The sequence below is a fragment of the Leptinotarsa decemlineata genome, unplaced genomic scaffold (genome assembly GCF_025532065.1).
Source record: "Leptinotarsa decemlineata unplaced genomic scaffold, Ldec_3_MD MMD2_tig00026307_RagTag_RagTag, whole genome shotgun sequence".
NCBI lineage: Eukaryota > Metazoa > Arthropoda > Insecta > Coleoptera > Chrysomelidae > Leptinotarsa > Leptinotarsa decemlineata.
In genome coordinates, this window is record NW_027412681.1 from 1,089,168 (window position 1) to 1,107,625 (window position 18,458).

The 18,458-nt window shown below is 35.2% G+C and overlaps 2 protein-coding genes and 1 long non-coding RNA gene across 3 annotated transcripts in view; 2 read left to right on the forward strand and 1 right to left on the reverse strand.

The window, feature by feature from the left end:
* Nucleotides 1-11,817, reverse strand: part of LOC111506419 (tachykinin-like peptides receptor 86C) — a 62,996-nt gene extending 51,179 nt beyond the window's left edge. Inside the window, exon 1 of the mRNA XM_023161484.2 lies at nucleotides 11,647-11,817. The gene's annotated coding sequence lies outside the window, so the exon portion shown is untranslated. The remainder of the gene's footprint in view (nucleotides 1-11,646) is intronic.
* On the forward strand, nucleotides 1,022-1,932 carry LOC111506420 (uncharacterized). Its single transcript, XR_002722257.2, has 3 exons — nucleotides 1,022-1,437; nucleotides 1,506-1,652; nucleotides 1,710-1,932. It is a non-coding gene; the product is annotated as an uncharacterized lncRNA (long non-coding RNA).
* LOC141485059 (uncharacterized) lies at nucleotides 2,075-8,831 on the forward strand. Its single transcript, XM_074181001.1, has 3 exons — nucleotides 2,075-7,673; nucleotides 7,733-7,954; nucleotides 8,012-8,831. Exons 1-3 carry the CDS (start codon nucleotides 7,503-7,505, stop codon nucleotides 8,657-8,659), a joined length of 1,041 nt encoding a protein of 346 aa, XP_074037102.1. The 5' UTR covers nucleotides 2,075-7,502; the 3' UTR covers nucleotides 8,660-8,831.
* Nucleotides 11,818-18,458: the final 6,641 nt, after the last annotated feature.

The window sequence follows — 18,458 nt, forward strand, 5'->3', positions numbered from 1 at the left end:
CGTAACAGCGGTGACTCTGGATTGATTCGGTACTGCACTTTTAATTAAAATAAACAAATTTCATGTAAATTCCTTATTAAAATATTATTTTTATATAGGATTGAATACTTAATATAAATGGATTAATACTAAGTAAAAAGTTTCCTTTTGTGGATGATAGGGCGAGCTATTTTGCCCTTTTTAAAAGTAAGAGGTTTCATCAGTTTTTTATTTTTTTCGTGAAAACTGTAACTCCCACAAAAATTTTGTAAAAAAATTTGTTTTAGATAATAGTATTATCTAAAAATTTTGTTCATAGTTTTTTGTTCCATCTTTCATAATAAACGCTTAATAATCAAAAATATATTAGTAATAAATTGTTTATTAACAACTTTTTTTATTTATCTGACAGAAAATACACGATACGGTTTTCATTTTTCATCAAGAAAATGAGAAATTCAGATAGAATAATTTAACTTGAATTTTGTTCCATAAATGATAAAATTGATAAATCTACAATTTAATATATAATAATACCACATTAGAGTAAAAAGGAACTACTAAATATATTCCAATAATTTTTTTTGCTTGAATGTAGAAAAATAAATCTAAAGGACTAATTATTACCTACTTTATTTAATTTTCCATTTATTTTTCTATTATCAGAATTGTTTGAATTTTTTCTTTTGAGTAAACTATTATCGTCGGCCTTTAAGTTATCATATTTCATTCTGATAATTGTTCTTAGTTTGCAAAAGAGTTTTTACAGCTCCTGGCTCTTTTCTTAATCCATTTGACGGATGTTTTTGGAAAAGCTTGTTCTACTTTTTAATTTTTTTTAACCAATTATCTGTGGGTTCAATAAAACCTCCCAATAAAATTTGCTGGACCCAAGAAGGTATACTGTAATTATGATCTTCTGCTTTTATTTTCTAAGTATAATCGCTCAAACCAGGTAGATCATTTTTATGCTTTTTAGCAAAGTATCCAGCGATATATTCTAAAGAGTCCTCTGTTGTTTCTGGAATATTTGTATTTGAAATTGAAGGAATGTTAGTAGAAATATCAGAACTACTAGATGAAAATGAGCTACTGCAATTTGATCCTATTGTCTGTCCGAAATAATCCTTAAAAAATGTTAAAATAAGATACAGTCTTATGGCAGCTACTAAAAGTGTCACCAGTGTTACGTCACATCTGCTCGGCGCTTGTTTAACGTGGCCATATATGTAAGTGAGCAATCCCGTATGTTTATAATCGTTGGAATCAATCGTCGTGATCTCGAGAAGAAGAAGAAATGAAGTTACAAAAAATTAGTGCGAACGAAGGAAACATTTGTTTTTAAATAAAGTGAACTCTTTTATAAGACCTCAATCTTGTTACCTAAACCCTCTCCTCATCCCAGTTGCAGAGTGGACCAAGAATAAACAGCATCAATAACGTCCTAATCGAATCGAAGTAATCCAAACTCTGATAAACTCATCAGTAAAAGTAATTGTATGATTTCCCTCTTGTTTCCATTTCAGGGAGAATGGGAGAAATGACGCGTTGAGGCAATTGCACTAATTTCTCCAGAGTCTGACAAGTAATTGACTAGAAGCCAATCTATGATCACGACGTGATCGATTGACGATCCAGTGGCGTATCAACGGGTTCTCCCACATTGGACTTAGGTATAAATAAAGGGTTTTTATAACAAAATACTTCACTAAATATTGTTCTTCTTATAGATCTACATAAGAATCAGTGATGATCATTATAATTACCCGGAAAAAAACATCATGAAAGTTGATTTGATTGAGATTTATGCAAATGAGGATTTCATGGACGGTAATTTTTTGAATTTATTTCAAAATGTTGCCAGCATTGACTTTTCATCGATTTGTTATTGTTGTGGGTATCATTTGCGTGGCATTATTATTATCTTTAAATAAATCACTGCAGTAATTTTAATCAGTCTGTTTTGATAATCAATCAAACATACAGTTATCAATGTTTTTACATTAAATGTTTTGTTTGAGGCTCTTTACTCGTAGAAGTTTGTGATTTTCATACTTTTACTAATTTTTTTATGCAAATAACTTCGATTTAGAAGTATTTATATTGCGGGTACAATCAAAACACCGACAAACTTTTTTTGGTGCAAAACTGTGTCATTTTTGTATTTGTCAATGAACTAATAAGAAAAAGGTTTTTAAAACTTTCATCTACATAGTCTATTATCGTAAAATATAAAAATAAAACATTTCTTTTTCAAGAACAAAACACAAGCACTACAGGAACATGTGAAGGTATATTTTTCAGTGTCTAAGCAATTCTTTGATAGAAATTTGATTAACTACAAAAAATACAATCGACTTAAATTAGCACATCACACATCAGACCAAAACAGTGAATTTTCCGCCATTGTGTCATAATATAATATTTTGTGCATTGAGGGAAATACTTAGACGAAAAACAAGTAAAACGCCGATACTTCGATAGCCCAGCATCTGTCTCATTCTGCGTTCTGTGCATAATTCCACATAATATTGTTCGCAGTAAGTAAACAATGTTCCGCCGAAACGGAAGAGAGAAAAAGAATTGCAAATAGCCACCAATAATGAATGCAAATGTGGAAAAAGTCGAAGACAATTTTCCGTTATCCAGAATGACTGGGTCGTTGAAGCGAGTTCGTGGGAAAGGATACTTTATTTTCTGACAAAATGCCGATAGCTTCGATTACCAAGCTCGTGCGTTAGGGTGGTTAGGACATTTGTAAACATCTTTTGAGTTATTTTTTTGCCCTAAGTCAGTTCACTGAACTTTTTTGACAAACGAGTATAAATTATCATCATACTTTATCATATCGTTCTAAAATGTGAAAAATTTTTAAAGGCAGGAAGAAAACCATAACCTTTCATTTTCAAACACTAATCTATTCTAATAAGATATAAAAGATATAAGATAAGATTAGATATAAAAAATGACTACATTAGAATGTCTCTAATGCAGTTGTTGGATTATTTTTCGTTGCACTCGTCATACTCAAATACGTATACATGTCCATGCAACCTACTTAGTTTGTTAAGAGATCATAGATGTATATGTTATCATGGGTTTATTCATCATGGTGTAACGCATATGCATCATGATTGATTTCAGCCCCATGGGTTTCCGTTGATGCATTTGGTAGCATCCCTTCTACCTCTGCCTTCCTTTTCACCTTTTTTAATGTTGGTTCCAGGACAGTTCATGATCTAGTATCACTCCCAGATATTTGACCATCCTCGACAGATATATCTCTTCACCTCAACGTGTTAGAGGTTCTAGGACCTCTGTTTTCGTCCTCTTTCGTTCTCTGGTTATAATATTCATGATACGTTGTTATTGATATTTGATATTTGCTCTGAGCTACGATAATTAGGTCGTCTGCATATTTTGTGTAAATTATGGTCCAGGAGACATTGCAGCTCTTCCATTACAAAGTTCCATAACAGAGGAACATCATCGTCTAAGGACATCCCCTTGCTAGCAGTGCCGCTTCTGTTTTTCCCATAATAGTTGTGTATACCAATCTTATTCTAAGCATATAGTCTATCGATCTGCAACTAATGCTGTCAGCTGTCACTCTATCTTCTGCTATGCTTTGATGATCGATTTTAGGGAGTAGTCATAGGGCAGTAGTTATTTTCCGGCAGGCATTTCTCAGAGGTAGAAATATCGAGAAAGCTGAATGCTTTTCTTTTTTCGAAAGAACCTTTGTTTTTTCTTTTCTGATTCTCCCAGTCCATTTTCACAGCTTCATGACTTTGATGTCGTTGTGTTGTGATTGGTCTATGATATTCATACCCAGAGAAGGAACTTGTCTTAAGAAGAAATCACATGGGACTCAATCAGGAAAGTAGGATGGCCGTGGTGCGGTATGTACTGCAGTAAGTACTGTATGTACAAAAAAACAAATTTGCAACACTTTTTTGAAGCTATCTGTATATCAATTCTCTTTCGAGTTCAATATTGTATACCGACATCCGGTTCTATAAATCTTCACCAACTGGAAATCCGATAAAGTGAATATCGCATCAACAAATCACCGGGAGAAAAAAATATTTTCGTTCGTAAAACAACCCGAATAAAATATTTGTTTTTCTGTGATATGCAAAAAAAAATGTCATGAGTGGAAATGTAGAAAATCCCTCTTTCCCGAATGGCTCGACGACCTGACTCGTGACCCAATTTCCTGTCATCTGAAACGGGAGGAATTCGTTTAGCGTTGAATTTTCGATAAATATACATTCCAACCGGCATCGCACTTCACAGATTTATTAGGCCCTGTTTATGTTATTAGCAAATGGTGTCTGTGTTGTTGAGATGGATTCAGTCAAGGCATTAATGTCCATGAAAACATGAGTGTCTTTTTCGATTTTTCCCCACATAGGTAACCTTTAGAAATTATATTGAAAGCTACCCGGTAAACATTTTTTCTGTGTTTTTCGTTTCAAAAATGATGGAGAACATTATAATGACGATTCCATGATAGTTTTTTTGACGGTAATGCCCAATTTCCAATGTTGTGAAAATATAACATGACGTGAATCATATTTACGTCTCATAAAGTAGGTACATACTTACTGTGATGGAAATTTTCAGTATTAACGCAAAAATATTTATGAGAAAAAAACCCTATAAAATGTGAAAGACTCTCTACTTTTGGACTCTTAGAGGACTATTGCCACAAGATGGTCTTTTGAACCTCGGGGATAATAAAGATTTTTGAACTAAATTTTTCAATTGTTCAACTATTTGATCTCATAAAGAAAATCAGTAGACTTTGATGGCCTGCAAACTTTTCATGAATGAAAGTCTCGTTCTTTCTTTGTATTCCGATAGATTTTTCCATTTCCAATTCTCACATAGATTGATCGAAACTGGTATGTGAAAATGTCTTGCCATGTGCTAGAATCCGAGTGAACTATTGCTACAAGATGGCACTGCAAAACTCAGGGATAACAAATGATTTTTTTGGAGGACTATCTAGTTTTTTCATTTGCTCATTTGTATTTGATCTGATGGAAAAAATGAGTGAACTTTTTTATGCTAAACGACCTTGAAAATCATATCTCTTCCTGGCATTTTGAACGAGTTTCTTATTACTATTTCTCACACAGATTAAAAACTGGTGCCTGAATATTTCTTGCCACTGCTGGAATTCGAAGTTAAATCACTTTTTCCAGTTTTATGAGGACGGGCTTGCGGGAGAGTAAGGAAGTACTTCCACAAAGATTACAGCGGCTTAAGACTAAAAGTTTTAGCGGTGGTCTCAGTGAATGTATTTATAAACAACCCAAGGAAGAAATCTCAGGCCTAAATTTCCATTTGAAACATATCGAAGTTACACTGATAATAGCAAGGATTTCAATTTGAAATGAAAAGTTGGGTCTACGAAATGAAAAGTTGGGTCTACGAAATTTGGAAAAAGTGTAACAAGCCGTATCAATAATATATTACCCAATAGATTAACCAAAAATACATTCTGATGCCATAAAACTGAGGTCAAGCTATGACGTATGTTCTGGTGAGATCGTTTTGTATGTTTTTGGTACAGTGCAGTATAGTATGCATTATATTACTACTATAATGATTATTCTCTACATTCACAACGTCACCAGAAATACAGAAACAGCTCCGCTTCATTATTTTCGCCAACGGAACTTTCACAAGAGATATATCGAGATACATTTCGTCAATGTAACACAAAATATCATTTTGTTATTTTCTTTGTTTTCCTCGAGTTTTGCAGCGCCACCGTACGGCAGTGGCTCTCTAGAATAATGCAATCGTGACAACTTCCACGAAGATATCGTTTTCCAAGAGAACCCATAAATTAATATGTCATCCGCTTTGAGTAATACCGCAGTATTTTACGATCCTGCACGTTAACATCAACAAATATTCAAATGGCGCGATTAAAAGTATGCAGAACAAAACTTCGCAGGTTTTACGACCCTCATTCGCATCGTAAATATTTATCGGGGAGACCACTAAATCAAAGTAAATAATTGCTAAGTAAATATATAGACCGTTCAAGAAAGTGATGTATATCGGTAGCCCGTTTATTTTTGTTATTGGCTGGATATTGTGGGAACGGCCGGGAATATGCGTTACTAAAAACATGAACATTCGATGTTTGCTTGTTTTCACAGGTGATTCGTGGCTATGGAAGTCGATATCTTGAACGGAGTGGTTTTATAATTAATAGTTCAAACTGTCGTTTAGTATAATCGACGTTTCTAACTGTCTACTGTTACAAGAATAAACCGTTACTAAGATATCGGAAGCGTTTTAGCGGTATTCGTTGTCTGTATAGAATTTGTATTCTACTTTTTATTGCTATTAAGTCTGTATGACTGGCGTGATGGCCAGATACGCCACTGATTTATATCAGATACTTTTTAGATATGTGAAAACTGTTTACCAATGTGAGTGGTTACTACGGTTTACTGAAAAATACCAACACGCGAAGGCTCACATCGTAGGTACGTGGTTTATCCATTTGCCATGAAAGCCACAGAGACAGACAGCCCCAGTCCTCATCAAACAATGCTCAACTCCAGAACGTCCTCTGGACTTCTCGGTCGGCATACCAGAAAAGCTACATTCACCGTGTTTGCCCGTCGTTGTGTAGATAGGACACTTTTCAGAGCTCCGGGGAGCCAGAATTTACATCAATGTCGAAGTAAATTAGGTCCCCAAGGTAGACGTTAGATTATTGATACACCGCTTGCAACCGGTGATAGCGAAGGATCCATGGTGTAAGCAAAGAGACGGGATTTGAAAGGTAAATTTGATTTCACCAAAGAATAATTCGAATACCCATATAGGCGATTTGAAAATGAGAGATTTATTCATTAGATGGTTCAAAAACGAGTTAGGAAGAACATTTTATCTACTTCATATCGTCGAAATAAATGGCGAACCTCGGAGAAGAAAATCTATAGGAGTTGAATCAGGCGAACGTGGTATACCCACTTGTTTTATATTCCATTGTTATGAAGGTGATCTATATTGTTGACTCATATCTATAGTGTTACGAACCCCTAGTTCAAGTTACAAAACTCACTTTCATACCAACTTTACTGAGAAGGACATTGAAAATTTATTATATATGGGATTTCTGTTTGGAAACTATACATAATAGTTATTTATGTATCAAGGGAATTAGGAGGGCCTTAATTACCGATGGCAAAGTTTGCGTCCCGAGGGCCTCTGGCCCGAGGGACAGCAATTGCCTGAGGTTATTAAGGCTCATTAATTCCCGTGGTACATAGATAATTTTATTTCTGACCGATTTCAATAAAATTTTGTTCATTTTTGAAACGGAAAAATGTACCAATTCATTACCTTCCCGGTATATTTGAATCAGGTACCGTTGATTATAGTAGAGTTTTCTTGTTGCTAGGTTGTTGCTATGTTACTTGTTTATAAACAGAACTTTGTTATCAAGCTGTGTTTGCGGTGAAAACGTGTTTTCTACCCCAAATATAATGGAGGATATTTTGAAAAAAGCTGAACAAGCAAGAGAATCATTAATTCCATCGAAAAGTGAAGCCGTATACCAAAAAGAATACAAGATATATCTGGACTGGCTGACACGGAAAAATGTTATGCCAAAAGATGTCACTGAAACTATATTTCTGGCATATTTTCAAGAACTGGTAAGGAATTTTCTATGTTTTTCGGTAGATTTGGTAGTAATTGTGTTTATTCATTTCAGTCAGAAACGTATAGTCCGAATTCTTTATGGACTAAATGGTCAATGCTAAAATCGATGGTGACTATACATGAGAAACGAGATATCACCAAGTTCAATGAACTACAGGCTTTTTTGAAACGGAAGAGTAAGAGTTATAAGCCGAAAAAGTCTGCTGTTTTATCTCCTAAAGATGTTATTAGATTCCTAAAGGACGCTCCTAATGATATTCATTTATTGCATAAGGTAATTTTTTTCTTATTTTCCTTTTTGTGTGTATTTATTTCCTTTTTTTTGTTATAGGTTGTTTTGATTATGGGTTATTTTGGAGGATGCAGAAGTCAGGAACTTTTGAATATGAAGATATCGGATATAGAGGACCGGGATTCCGTTATGGTAGTGAACGTACCGGAAAGTAAAACTGGTGTATCGAAGAAATTTACAGTTGTGGATGAAAAAGAGTTCTCCGCTTTGCCTTTATTAAGACTTTATATGTCTTTGCGTCCTAAAGGTATTGAACGATTTTTTTTGAGCTTCCGACAAAATAAATGTACATCTCAGCCAATTGGAAAAAACATGTTTGGGAAAATCCCCAGCAAAATCGTAATGTATTTAGGATTGCCAAACTCATCTTCCTATACGGGACATTGCCTTCGTCGCACTTCTGCTACTGCTCTAGCCAATGCAGGAGCAACTATGACTAACTTAAAAAGACACGGAGGTTGGAAAAGTTCCACGGTGGCGGAGAGGTATTTGGAGGATAGCATCGAATTGAGAAATAAAACGGCGCGTATGTTGTCTACTTTGTCATCAGAAGAGGCAGGTACCTCGACTGTAGTGAACAAAAGCTCCAGCCATACAAAAGAAGAAATTGTTTCCAGTGGCGGAAGTAATTTTCAGGGAACATTTCAAAATTGTACATTTATTATTTGTAATGACGTGAATAAATAAAATATGGTTCAGTTTTCATTTCTATTTATTTTTACTTGTGAAAGGTAGAGGGAATTATAAAATCTATAATGTCCCAAGGGAGTTATGACCCTCTTTATTGATAGCGTAACTATGACGATATAAGCTTATAATATCCCGGTCAGAAATAAATATATCATGACATGGATTAATGATCAATTATACTGGTTGTTTCAATCAATAATAATTAATATCAATTTTGGAAGTAGTTTGAGTCCTATTATCGACCTTACCTACGAGGTGAACATATGTTTGAGACAACTATGCCAACAAAAGAAACAAAAAAATTGCTAATCGAATGTACGTAGCCGGCGAAATTTTAACGTTCACTTTATTTTTTCAACGGACCTCGTAAAATCTTCCAATAAATTATTAGGTTCATTATAATCACGATCAAATTCGTGCCTTTCTGCCATAAATTTGCAAATTCTTTCACAGAAAGTTCTCCGCATTTGATCAATATAAATTTGGAACAAAATTCCTAATGAATTGGAAAGTTAAATTTAATAACACTATTTCAATGTCGCTTTCCTCGCTTTCGAACTGATCCGCGAACTTGCACAAATTGTTCAATAGAAGTGTCATATGGATCTCCAAATTTGTTTTTTTTCCTATTTAAATTCATGAATGAATTTTCACGAAATATGATTTCCAATTATCAAATTCCATGAGTTCCTGAAATAGAATAGTGCACCATACCGGTTCAATTTGTGTTTAATTTCGGGTTCTCTCTGTTCACAAACACAAACAACAATCTCTGTGCTTCGATCTAATTGCATGTAGCTCGAACAATGCAATTTCATCCAATGTATTTTGAAGCTGATCTAATGTGCATTCGCAACCACTTCTCATTCCCCTTGAAGAGTCCTTCAAGTTGCAATATTTGTGTCTGATTTCGAAGCAGACTTGATGATAATAATTGTTCTTCCTTTAGTCAGTTGTGTTTCCTGATTACATTATGTTGAAGATCATCACCTGTTTTGTTTAAAGTAAAGTAGTTTCTCAACTATAGGGAAGTAAATTTGTAATAGAGTATCGAAAAAATAACTTTGTCAGTGACAGATAAGTTTTCACCTCTCTCTCCCTCTATGTTAAAAGCTTTTGCTTCCATTGAGGCGCATTAAGCCAGAAGTTTTCACCTATTTCTTCAACTATTCTTGTTATAACTGATATATTGTATGTATCACCTACAATTCAAATTAATTGAATCAATCGTCCAAAATTGTATCATCAAAATTTACGAACTTTTTTGTAGAGAATTTTATGAGGAACAAAAATTTAACATCATATTTTATATCATTCTTAATGTTTTCCTAGATATTTAATTTGTATGTAACATACATGCACAATCATAAACAAAAATACAACAATTGGCAACACTATTCAGCTTTGAATCGGGGGTTCTGTATTGTCAAATGAGGAGCTACCGAATGACGTGTATTTTTCAGTTTATTTCAAAGTAGGGTTCGTAGAGAAAAAGACAAGAGTTAATGTACTGCCTAAAATGTCCTCGCTAATCAAAGTACACTTTAGTTATACTTATTTCACTTATTATTAATTGATAACGTGTCATCCAAAAATGAGGTAAGCGTGACTTAAAATTTTCCAGTATATTTGACAAATATTACAAACCCAAAAGAAACGATTCATTTTTCATTTCAATATACTGCTTTCGATTTTGAATAATCTTTGAAAACCGATTCAGAGGTGAACTTCTTATCCCATATCGATATAAATATCAATTCATAATGCCATTATTGACACAGTTGGAGACCCTGCTGGCATTGAAAAAGATCAAGCATCAATATGTAATAGATCTTTCATTCACAAAACCGTGCTTTTTCGAGACAGAATTGTCTGTTGTTTAAGAAAACTAAATAATTTTTCCGAGTATGATAATTCAAATATTTTGGAAAATACACAAGTCCGTAGTCATCTGGTATATACAGATCTGGAAATATCAAACGGATATAAAAAAAAGAAGAAGAATATATGCTATTATTATGGATCAATATGTTCCATCGAATGTTCCAAAAGTTCAGAACAATATCAGGGACCAGGTGAGTATCATGGTATATTTTCTCAGTTTCTTTTTAGAATAAAACAAAATGTTTAATGATCCTTTCAATTATTGATAACAATTAAATAGGACAGGGCAATGTTTGTTACAATTTTAAATGTCCTACAAGAACTATATGTGGTTTTGTTGAAGTACAAAACGAAACAATGCGAATTTATTACAATAATTATCAACATAAGTTGTGAGATACATCGATATTATATCAGAACAGAAAAGATTGAAATTCCTCAATAATATAAAAGAATTCTCTGCCTTGGAGTTCCGAAATAAATCAATGAATATTACTGAAGTTTGATTTAAAGACCTTTCTGCACGAATGCCGACTAATAATGTTAAAAATAAGCCTAATGATCCGTTTCTGAGCAGCAAAGATGCCTGACCCCATACCATAATGTTGTATAAAATTGTGGAATACACAAATGCATAGTAGGTAAACCTGTAATAATGAATCTGTGTTCAAAATATTTCGTAGCGTCGACAGAATGTAAAAACTTTTGTTGATTTTTTTACAGACCCTTTTCATTTGTTCCTCCCATGTTTAGTTGCAATGAAGTGGATGTCTAAACGATAGTATTATTGATTTCGAAGGTAAAGTTAGAAGGTATTATATTTTTGGTATAAAACTCAATTACTTCTGTTTTATTATGATTTATGCATGCAGTAATCTGCAAAATCTTTCAGAATCTTTCAGCAAACCTAAAGACACTACCGTTTTTTATATTATGAGGCTGGTCATTGATATAGGTTAGGAAACTCAAGGAACTTAAGCCACTTTCCTGTGGAGTTCCAAGATCTAAATCGTTGTCTTTTGATAGACAAAATTAAATATAGAAACTTCTCAAAAAATGCTCACAAATCAAAAATACTAAAGCAAAACAACAACTCTTACTTTCTAAAAGAACATCTTCAATCAGCGGCCAGTTCCCACACGGTCACTCCAAAAGTTCGAAAAAGCTTCACGTGTCTTTCAACATTCCTTCAAATCGCTCCAGTCGCGTATTTTCTCGCCGCTTTCAGCTTTTCCAGCCGCTGAACCTGGAAAGCTACCGAAGAGAACTGAAACACGCTTCGAAATATTTCCCGGTTGATTTTCGAATGTTACGGACATGCGCAACTTGCAGAAAAGTTTATCTTATGCCTCGCCAATGAAAACTTACACCTGGAGTTAGGGAAGGTTCCGGAAAACTACCCAAATCCCTGATTGAGATCGTTCATCAGAAAAGTGGCGAAATAACTAAACAGAGTATTTGGAAGTTTCAAATTAATTTTTGTTTGTTGGTTTGTCAAGATGTCTGTGAGAATAGTTAAGGTCTTCCCAAGTCTAAAAACATGTGAAAAAAAACATTTTTACTTTCCACTTTTACATCATTATATAGAAGTAGAAACTTCAGCAAAAAAAAGAAGAAAATAATTAAACCCAGCGACACATACCTTGAAAATTGCCACAAAATGATTTTGCATACAAGAATTCGGCAATGTTGATACAAACTGAATGTTGATATTGATTCCCTTCAAAAACATTAAGTGTATATTACCTATTATTCCTCTACATTTTTTCAACCCCCTCTATGATGTTCTTGTTATTGTTTTCAAGCCTAAGTGATAAATAATTGCGTGTGCATTGTGATGATAGTGACGGTTTGTAACATATCGAGTTGGATCATCTAATTGAAATGTAAGTTTTGAAAACAATTATACCAGTCAGTTGAAAAAATAGGGTTACGGTCATACGTTACATATAACTACTGTATAAATCGGTAATAAATTATGTCCCAATTATTTGAAAATGATTTAACCAAAAACTATCTTACTTGAGGCAAATGATGAAGCACTAACTTACTGTTTTGTGAGCATGGTACATGGCAAAATACTTCATGAACATGAAAGGCCTCCAGACAAAATTTTCTGAATATTATGTAATAACAAATGGTGCTGTAAGGGCCCGTTTTATAGGTTCGATTTCAACTATGATTGGAGTTCAAACTATTGATTTAACAAGTAGGGCGTTTTATAGGTTCCAATCAAGGAGAATTTTTTGATTAACCTGTCAGTTAACTGTTAACAGTTAACTGTCAGTTAACGTAAACGATAGTTGGAGCAGTTAGCCATTGCCTGTAACTCGGCGTAGATTGATGTAGGTAAAATTAATTTATGTTGTTGATGTACTGCAGTACAGTCAACCCTTTAGTGCCTTATAATGAGGAAAAATCATGTTTTCACAAGATTATGTAGATTTTCAGGTTTAGCAGTGGTTAAAGAGACTATCCAAATACTCCAAAAATTTTTTTTTGTATATACACGAGTATACTCCCACAAATAGGTACCTCTAAAGAGGTACCTACTTTTCCATGCATCAGGTAAACATGACGATGATTTTATTGATATATTCCAAGAATTTCTGTCAGATGGGGAAGGAGTAGGAGAATTTGGTAGGAGTCTCAAAAAGGCCCCGAATATTCAGGGAGACATCAGATCACGCTGCTGAACCGAATTGGGCATCTACTTGAAAGACCAACGAATCAGTTGAGTTTACATAATCACAACTCAAAGTAATAAAAATTTTCTTAGGAATCACAGCTTGAGTTCCTAGAAAATGAAAGCTTTTCAACAATCAATATAACTGCTTAATTGGAACCTATGAAACGGCGAAGTGCTGCAGGAGGTTCAAAATCGATCCAAACTGGAGTTCAAACTAAAGTTTAAACTAGAGTTTCTATGAAACGGGCCCTAACGACTTTTGCTGATCTTTTTTTGCAACGATAATTCAACATAGACACTATAATATGGATACGTGCTACTGTATGTGTAGAGTAGGGAGGGTGAGTGTGACCCATTTTACATTCTCCCAAGGAGTTGTCCTCCTAGGTCATCGTCCATCCTGTCCTTTCCCGGAAAGTGGACAGGTCTCTGGGACACAACTCCTTCATATCAGCAAGTGTAGGCCAAGACTCGCCGAACACACACTCTATTATTGACGATAACTCCGGATATTCACATAGGACATGCTTGACAGTTTCATCTTCCTGTTCACACATCCTGCATAGAGGTGTGTCCACTAGCCTAAAATTGTGGAGGTGTTTCCTTAGTTGACAATGGCCAGTCAGAAATCATACAGTTAAGTCTAGATTTTTCCAGGTCATCGCCAGATATTTTTTCGGCGCCAGCTTCCCAGGGTCGCCAAGGGTCATCTTCTTCTTCTTTTTCTTCTTCTTCTTTTTCTCTTCTTCTTTTTCAGTTGTTACAGTCAAATGTTCTTTCCCAAAGACCAGTCCATGTTATGACATCACTGTGTTTCAACCAGAAAATCTAGAATAAACAACATTCAGTATTACTGAATTGCTGCATCTCTCACATTACACCTTTTCATTTTGTTTTTGCTAAGCCACCTTGTATTACTAAAAATACATTTCTGTTTTGAGAAATTCCTGCTACGGTAACATCAACATCACCTTCATAAAGCCAATCAAACTTCTTAATAAACTATCTTAGGCTTCCGCATTGATCTCTTGAAGGAAGAACACTGCCAGTATCCACTTATTTTCCATTAAGAGGAGGAACGGCTTCATTTTAAAGTCGTTTTCAAGTCATTCCAACTCCAATTCGTTCTCATTTTGAAGTTTTAAACTATTGTCGTTTCGCAGTTCGTAGTTGGCACTAGGATGAATTATTTGGGGTGGAGATTCGATAGCAGGTATTAATGAAAAATGTACGATGTGTGTTAAGAAAATGAAGCGAATTTTCATTTTTTATTCATCTATTTCTATTTTGAACCCTTCAAAGTGGCCTAAGCAACTTCTCTAATGGTGATTCGACGATTCTCCATAACAATTTTCTTCACTTTCTCAACATTTTCATCGGTAGTTGATGTGTTGAAGCGTTCAGGGCGAGCTTCGTTATTCACATATTCTCAACCTTCTGTGAAGAGTTTGTAACATTTGTTAACATTTTTCCGACTGAGTTCAATCACTGTCCACCTTAACGACGGCGGGTTGGCTTTCCTTGTTCATCTTTCACTGCCTGAACCACTGTGCATGCTGTTTTCGGCGAGTGCATTAGCTTGGGATGTGGGGGTTGAGCAAACCGGCCATCGGATGCCTGCTTCCACGTAGCCCCGCTGGATACGGAAGTGACAGAATCACTTGTGGTTCTGTTATTCCCTAACTGAATGGCATCCCAACGATGGCTGGATCCTACGGTGTGTGTATCCGTGCCAAGAGGATGTCAGCTGTCTCTACGGAACCTTCGAGATACCGGGCGCCCTCTCTCGCCTTGTCACGGTAATGCGGGACTTTGCCGTGATTGACCTTCTTTCTCTAGCTACTTGTGGGACTTTCATGGACAGAGGAAACTCAAAAATTATTTCTGACGCTGAGTCAACAGAGGAGATTGACGTCGAGCTTACGGCTCCAACTGACGTCTCTGTGAATTTAGATCAGGAGCGAGAGCTTTTCAACTCTCCAACTCCTGATCCAATAACTGAACCTAAAAAAAAAAGGTTTAGTGGTGCAGCCAGGAAACGACAGAGTCGTTTTCTCAAGATCGGGGTATCTATAGTATAACAATTTTCAATTGAAGGTAACTCATATACAAATTGAACTGAGAGCTAACGGCAACAATGTTAAATGTTAGAACTAAATTCTTACCCGGGTCGTTTTTATTGTCTATGCATCGCCATTGTAAATAATTGAAAAGTGAAATGATTCCATAAAATTTTCCCCCCGTAACAAGACAGCTTCTGCATATCGATAGGATGTACGAGCGAATAGGTGAACCAGTTAGTTAAATACTTTGAAATATTCGTAAACTGATCAACACTTCGCAGGTCTATTATGTTTGCGTCCTCAAAATGCCATAACTAGTCATTATCAAGCATCCTTATCTGCATAGGCGTAGTGTGTTCTGTTTCTTGTGTAGGTGACTTTGTTTTGTATTTATTAAATATATTTTATTATATTTACTAAATAGACTGTTACATTTATTAACTTCAAAATATAAGATAGAGTTGGCCGATACATGTTTTTCAAAATACATTATCATAGATTTTCATCGCATTCACACTTTATTGAGAGATAATTAATTGACCTAGTCATTAAACTCAGGTATAACTGTCATTAATTAGTTCCTAGAATATTATTCGGTTCTAGGTAGATAGTAATATTCCAAAAAGTATATATAAATCACAATGTATGTAGAATTCAGTTTGTTAGTGAACACGCTTGAAAAATCTACTGTGCAGCGAAACACGTGTTGCGGATTTGTTAATCTGTTCTAGTGAAAATCTCACAATAAAATGTTTTTCAAAATACATCAACTTTAAAATAGTTTTTGAGGCAAGTGAACAACTGACAAATAGCTGAATAATATGATTGAATTTCATTATTTTTTTAGTATTAAGATGGATGCCGTAGCAGGTCCAAGTAATGCACATAGAGAGCGGAAGTTTATGTCGTTAGAAGAAAAAGATTGTCTGTAGAGTGTACGAAAATTTAAAAAATACCCTCCGTACAGTGGAAGCTGTAGCCCAGGACAAAGGTAATGGATGATGATCTCATTCCAAAAATGAGCAAAGAGAAGTTAAGGAAAATAATAAAAGAAGATTTAAAATTTATATATGCCAAACGATCCCGTAAATCTGTCTTAATAGAAAGAGAAGATATGGGAAAGAAAGTTTTTGGCTTTCTACTACTCCATCTTGAAGAAAGCCAAAAACTTTCTTTCCCGAAAATTAATCACTCCTAAAAATATAACCCCTTCAATTCAAAGAGAAGATATAGTCTCATGGCGACGGAGATATCTTCGCTCTATTAGAGAAATCCGTTCTGCTCACAAAAAAAATTATTACCTGGACGAAACGTGGGTGAATGCTGGTCACACAGTATCTAAGATCTGGCAAGATACTACTGTATCATCAAGCATTTGTGGACGGTTTATCAACAGGGTTACGCGGACCAACGGGTAAAGGGCAACGACTAATTGTCGCCTATATAGGTAGTGAGAGTGGCTTTTTAGACGATAGTGCATTAATTTTTTTATCCAAAAAAAAGAGGGATTATCACGAAGACATGGACGCCCAACGCTTTGAAGGATGGTTTGAATCCCTTCTTTCACGAGTCGAACCAAATTCGGTAATAGTAATGGATAACGCTTCTTATCACAGCCGATTAATAGAACAGCTGCCAACTATGACCACCATAAAAGCAGACATGCAGAGTTGGTTAGGACAAAAAGGAATTCCATTTTCCTAGGACATGGTTAAGGCCGAGCTTATGAGTGTCATTAAACAACATCGTGACAGATATCGCCAGCACGTGGTGGATACAATAGCTCGTGCTGAAGGCATCACCATTTTGAGACTTCCTCCTTACCATTGCGAGTTAAACCCGATAGAATCAATCTGGGCTCAAATATGGGGTTACGTAGCTCGTGAAAACGTGACATATAAAATTTCTGATGTCCAACGTTTATTAGAACTCGCAATGGAACGGATACGGAAAGAAGATTGGGCTAATGCTGTAGCCCATGTGATCAAGGTAGAAGAGAAAACGTGGAGATTGGACGGGATGATAGACACTGTCACACACAAATAATAATAGATTGAAGTGTGACTGAGGATTCCTCTTCGGACGAGTCAATGGATTCTGAAACGTCATAAGCATAACATAGGTGATTATTTCTTTGCTTTGTAGTTCTCTTTCTATATAAAAGGAACATAATAATTATTTTGTAAATATTTCTGGTTTTTTGAAGTACTGTATTAGGCATAATAAGAAAATCTAATCAGTTTTACCATTGACACCAGGTAGCGCCACCAACTATAACAATTTTTACGTAATTACCTATGTGTTTAAATGAATAAAAATATTATTTTAGTACGTCTCTGCAGAGTTGGTAGGAGGATTATCCGTTGGTCACTTCAAGTGCGACATTGCTAATGAATCACCTCCAATTGAAAATTGTTATAGTATAAGGCATCGTCAGGTGTAGCTGACGTGCAAAAACCTTCATATGGGAAGGTTGTCGCGGGTATCAAAGTGGGAATCTTGCACCTTGACTATCCGACTACCTCATTAACGATAAAACAGCAGAGCATATACTTTGTGCCTGCCCCGCTGGAGGCCAAATCAGGTTTTAGAGTTCGGCAGAGCCGTACTCTTACCATCTGAGATGAAAGACCACTCATCATACAAACTGATTGGCTTCGTTAAAAAGCTGGGTTTATTTGGTCACGTGTGAATAATAGGTGTGAGCCACAATAAACCCTTGTGGGTTGCGGTGGAGGGTCGAATCGACCCACTCACTTTGGACCTAACCTAACCACCTAACGACACGCCCGGCGATGTGGTAGGCAAGTAGAGTAAAGTTCAAAAATCAAATTTTTGAAAAGAAAAGTTATTTTCCGTAAAAAATTGAGTCGTAACAAAATACGATCGTCAATGTAATGAGACAAAATTGTATAAGGAAAGTCGGTGAATAATGTTAATCGGGAAAATGTCAAGAAAAAAGTCATTGCTATCCAAATTTGACGAAAAACAATATTTGAGGTATGATTGATGCAATTGTAAGGAATATATTTTTAAAAAAGAAAGGTGGAGAAGTAGAAACCCAAAACTTTTTTTACCACTTGTATATTGTTTCACTTAAATAATTTCGAAATTAGCATCTCTCATTGGTTGTTTTGAAGTTTCAAAGTCGAACCCTCGC

Excerpts from the sequence above, each read along its gene's own strand:
- LOC141485059 (XM_074181001.1), top strand. The coding sequence starts at position 7,503 with ATGGAGGATATTTTGAAAAAAGCTGAACAAGCAAGAGAATCATTAATT. Across the intron at positions 7,674-7,732 it reads TGGCATATTTTCAAGAACTG|TCAGAAACGTATAGTCCGAA; the intron begins GTAAGGAATTTT and ends TATTCATTTCAG. Across the intron at positions 7,955-8,011 it reads ATATTCATTTATTGCATAAG|GTTGTTTTGATTATGGGTTA; the intron begins GTAATTTTTTTC and ends TTTTTGTTATAG.